The sequence below is a fragment of the Phocoena phocoena genome, chromosome 19 (assembly GCF_963924675.1).
Source record: "Phocoena phocoena chromosome 19, mPhoPho1.1, whole genome shotgun sequence".
Taxonomy (NCBI): Eukaryota; Metazoa; Chordata; class Mammalia; order Artiodactyla; family Phocoenidae; genus Phocoena; species Phocoena phocoena.
Window position 1 is genome coordinate 17,746,684 of NC_089237.1, and position 5,027 is coordinate 17,751,710.

At 56.4% G+C, this 5,027-nt stretch overlaps 1 protein-coding gene across 1 annotated transcript; it reads right to left on the bottom strand.

The window, feature by feature from the left end:
• Positions 1-623: 623 nt before the first annotated feature.
• Positions 624-2,776, bottom strand: FZD2 (frizzled class receptor 2). Its single transcript, XM_065897145.1, has one exon. The coding sequence runs from the start codon at positions 2,552-2,554 to the stop codon at positions 857-859; it is 1,698 nt and encodes a 565-aa protein (XP_065753217.1). The 5' UTR covers positions 2,555-2,776; the 3' UTR covers positions 624-856.
• Positions 2,777-5,027: the final 2,251 nt, after the last annotated feature.

Genomic DNA, 5,027 nt, shown 5'->3' on the forward strand with positions numbered 1-5,027 from the left:
TAAAAATGGGGGCGGGCAGGATCGGTACTCAACGTAGTGGGGTGGGGAGGTTGGGTTGTTTCAAAACACACAACGCAAAACACTTTCTGCCCCCTCCAAGCGCTCGGGGCAGCGAGTTGAAAAGAAGAAGAGTCAGAGAAGAAAGATCTTCCTGCCAGCAGGGGGGTGGGCCCGGAGGGTAGGGGTGGAGGCCATTCCTCACAGGATCTCCGCCCTCTCCCCACCCTTTGGTTCGGGGTTTTTTTGTTGGTTTTTTTTCCACGTCTTCATCTCCTTTGGGAAGTTTCCAAAGATCGAATGAAGGAGACAGGACAAGTGAGAAAGGGGGAAAGGGAAGTCAAAACGAATCCAAGTCTTGATCAAAAGTATCCAACTGCTTCCACAGACCCAGCGTCAGTGAGAAGGCTCACAAATTTGGCTTTAGAACCTGAATGTAACTCCCAACTACTTATAGCCTCTTCCAGCAGGCCCAGCCCTGTCAAATCACCAAAATACTCAAACCGAAGTAGGGGGTGGTGTTTGAAAGGGGACTGAAGAAAGGAGAACCCCCCCAACTCCCCCTCTTCCCCATTCCTCAGGCCTGGCGCCCCCCACTGCTCCCCCTCCTTTTTTTTCCTTTTTTCTTTTAAATAGAAAATATATAATTAAATTTACAAAAACTATTTACAGTTTTAATTACAAACCTGGTGGGGGTGTTGGGCAGAGTTCTCTTTAAAAAGCGACCTAAAAAAGAATGGTTTCGATTGTTCTTTATTTAAAAAAATAAAATAAGGAGTCTGTAGGAGCGCCCCCCCCCTCCCTGGGGGCGGAGCGCGAGGTGCCGGCCCGGCTGGGGACGCGGCGCCGGAGCTCCGGCTCACACGGTGGTCTCGCCGTGCCGGCTGTTGGTGAGACGCGTGTAGAACTTCCTCCACGAGTGCAGCGTCTTGCCGGACCAGATCCAGAAGCCCGACGTGATGCCCACGATGAGCGTCATGAGGTATTTGATCATGTAGACGGTGAAGTCGGGTGACATGCGCGGCGTGTAGTGCGCCGGGCACGGGATGGCCAGGCTCTTGCAGTGCTGGCTCACCCACGAGCGCTCCCAGTGCTCTCGGAAGGCCTGCTCGTAGAAATAGCAGGCGATGACGATGGTGGCGGGCACCGTGTACAGCACCGAGAACACGCCGATGCGCACCATGAGCCGCTCCAGCTTCTCCGTCTTGGTGCCGTCATGCTTCATGATGGTACGGATGCGGAAGAGTGACACGAAACCGGCCAGGAGGAAGGACGTGCCTATGAACAGGTACACGAAGAGCGGGGCCAGCACGAAGCCCCGCAACGGGTCCAGGCTGTTGAGGCCCACGAAGCACACGCCGCTCAGCAGGTCGCCGTCAATCTGGCCCATGGCCAGGATTGTGATGGTCTTGACGGCGGGCACGGCCCACGCGGCCAGGTGGAAGTACTGCGAGTTGGCCTCGATGGCCTCGTGGCCCCACTTCATGCCCGCCGCCAGGAACCAGGTGAGCGACAGGATGACCCACCAGATGGAACTGGCCATGCTGAAGAAGTAGAGCATCATGAAGAGGATGGTGCAGCCCTCCTTCTTGGTGCCCTGCACCACCGTACGGTAGCCGTCCTCGGAGAAGCGCTCGTTACACACCACGCGCTCCTGGAGCACGAAGCCCGCGATGTAGGCCACCGACACCATAGTGTAGCAGCCTGACAGAAAGATGATGGGCCGCTCCGGGTAGCGGAAGCGCTGCATGTCCACCAGGTACGTGGTGACGGTGAAAAAGGTGGAGGCGCAGCACAACACGGACCAGGTGAGGATCCAGAGTCGCGCAAAGCGCGTCTCTTCCTGGGAGAAGAACATGGAGCCGTCGGGCCGCGCCGGCTCGCACGGAGCCGCGCAGTCGCGTTCGCCCAGAAACTTGTAGCTGAGATAGGACGGCACCTTGAGGACGCGCGGACAGTGGAACGGGTGCTCCAGCGTGGCATAGCGCGGGGGCGAGCCGCCGCCACCCGGGCCGCCCGGGGTGCCCCCCGCACCCGGCTGCAGGCCCGGCGGCGGCGCGGTGGTGAGCAACGCGGGCGCGCCGTCCTCCGAGTGGTTCTGGCCCACGCAGATCTGCTCCGCGCCGTGGCGGGGGAAGTGCTCGCAGCGAAGGCGCTCCGGCCACTGGAAGCCGAACTTGTTCATGAGCGCCTCGCAGCCCTGGCGCGCGCGCTCGCAGATCGAGCGGCACGGCGGGATGGCCTGCTCCAGCACAGTGCACACGGGTGCATACATGGAGCACAGGAAGAAGCGCAGTTCGGGCGAGCACTGCACCTTCACCAATGGGTAGAACTGGTGCACCTCCAGTCCTGCGTCCTCCTGGTTCGTATGGCCCAGAAGGTTGGGCATGATGGTCTGGTTGTAGGCGATGTCCGTGCACAACGGGATGGAGATGGGCTGGCAGAAGCCGTGGTCCGGGATGGAGATGCCCTTCTCCCCGTGGAACTGGGCTGGCCCCGCAGCGGGCAGCAGCAGCAGCGGAAGCAGCAGGCGGGGCAGGGCGCTGCGGGGCCGCATGCTGGCCGCCGCCCCCCACCCGGCTCCCGGACGCCCCCCCGCCCCCGCCCCCAGCCCCGAGACCGCGCGCCTTCCCCGCCGCCGCCTCGCCGCGGCCGCCGCCTCCCGCGTCTCTTTGCAAACTTTGTTCGCGGCTGCCGAGTTGGGGAGGCCGGGCGGGGGAGGGGGGCGGCGCACCCGCCCGCTGGCTCGCCGAGGTCGGACTGAGCCGCCGGAGACACCGCGCGCTGCTTGCCCTCTCTCCTCCTCGTCCTCCTCCTCTCGCCTCTCCCCTCCCTTCTCCGCCCAGCGACTCCTTTGTGCCTTCCTCCAGCCCTCACCTCGGCCTCTCCGATCCCAATTAGTCGGTTTCAAGGGGGCCCCCGCCGGCGGCCCCGCCCCCTCCTCAGCCCCCCAAAAAAGGGATCCTTGAAACCGCCCCGTCGAGCTCTAAGCACCATCCCAAAATGTTCTCTCGGCCAATGAGATTTAAACCCGAGGATCAGCCCCGAGGGCTGGATTGGTCAACCACAACATAATGAGATCAGAAACCAGATGCCAACAAAACTTTCCCCCCCGCCTTTTGCTTTTTAAAGAGACAAGCTATTATTATATTAAGGGCCCTTTACCCAGCACGGGATTTCTCTGGAGTCGCGGCGGCGAGATCCGGAGACACACGTTCCCCGAACTGCGGCGGACCCGAGTCACTCAACCCTGGATCACTCTTCTCCCGGGGGGCCACGGCGCTCTCCGGGGTAGGGCCTCTTTAAATCCTTGCCTCCGCCCCTGCTCCTCGAACCCCACCTATTCCAGTCCAATTTTTCAGATCAAGTAAAAAAAATATTAAGTTTGAGAAAAAATTGTTTAAGGGAGAGATTTTTAAAAAACTATCAGTTTACAAAGACTTTTCTCTCAGCCCCTTCCCATGGAATCTAGACAAAATTTCCTGTCGCCCTATATGTAGACCCCCTAGGAGTTTGCCTCGCTCCTCCCCCTGCATACACCCTTAAATAACCCTCTGAAAAACGAGAGCCTGTCTCTTTAAGAGGCTCTTAAAGGGGCCTGGACTCCGGGGCGTAATTGCCCCGTAGCGAGCACAAAGGAGCCCATTATGGTTCTTTGTGTTCGGTGGCACCTCAAAGTGAGAAAACTCAGGAACTCAGAGGCCCTGAGCTGGAGGGTTGGGGCGGGGGTGGGAGGGGGTGAGGTGAAGGAGAATGGCCTAGAGCTGCGGCTTCTCCCTCCCCTTTCTTCCGAGGCAAATCTTAATTATGCAAAGTAAAGTTTAGTTGCCATAACGAGGAGGTCTTAATCGGAGGTTAATGGTGGGGAGTGGGGGATGACGAGCAGTTTTGAGCTGAAGAGATGACTCTTTTAGGACGTTTGGGGGAATTTTCCTCCTCTCTCTCCACCTCTCCCCCCGCCCCCTAAAAGCTTCCAGATTTGGTCTCCTAGGAGAGAGGGGAGTTTTACCCAAATCTTAAGTGATTCCACACCAGAAACGGGTGGTGTGTGTGGCGAGGGAGGAGGCGGGGGTGGGGTGGGGTGGGGGGTGTTGTGTGGTTTAACACACACACACATCCACACTTACCTGGCTGGGGGTGGATGGCGGTGGCCAGCAGGGTTCCGGCTAGCTTAGAAAGGTTTTCTTCTGTTTTCTCCCTTCTTGGATTTTAAGTTTGAGAGGGGCTTCTGGGGAGGAGAGGGAGAATTTGCATGTAAATCTCCTGAGGCTGGTACTGGATGGTGGAGCAAATATTTTTATTGTCTCTCAGAGGGAAGGGGGGACACGTAAAAAGAAGAAAGAAAATTGAGTTTAGAAAACCCCTTTCCTTCTCTGTATGGGCCAAATCCTCCCAGCCTGGCGAGGTGTTTCCTGATCCAGTCTAGAAAAGGACTGCTTTAAAAACAAAACCAAAAAACAAACAACAACAAAAAGAGAAACCTAAGAGAAAAAAAGAAGAAGAGAATAGGCAGAAGGAAAGAAAATTCTAAGTCATAGATAAAAACAATGGATCCAGGTTTGATAGGATTCAGTTTTTTTTTTTTTTTTTTCTTGATTGAATGAAATACAGATTTTCAGGTTCTTTACAACATGAAAATTCTCCTTATCACTTCCTGGACAGGTCGACTTTTCACTACTTTAGGCAGAAAGATTCCCTTCAAAATCAGGGGGCTATGCCTTAGCTCTCCATTTTATTTCCATTCCACCCACAAGTCCACCTTCACCCCAGAGCAGTCTAGGCGTGGGAAAATTGTGCTGTCCTGCTCTGTGGGACCCAAACTAAGCCCAAGGGGCTGCTCCTTCAAATCTCCCCTCCTACTCTACCTCCAGGACATCTCTAGAGCTGGTACCAAGCCTCCGAGCTGAGCGGTGAAAGCAAAAAATGAGTAAGACTAGTTCCTCCACTCTACTCAGGAAGCTCTCACAGTCCGATAGGAAATTGAGAGTAAATCTCCAATAGAAATGCAGCATCTTCAATTTCCTTCCATG

Coding starts and splice junctions, on each gene's coding strand:
- FZD2 (XM_065897145.1), bottom strand. CDS start 2,554: ATGCGGCCCCGCAGCGCCCTGCCCCGCCTGCTGCTTCCGCTGCTGCTG.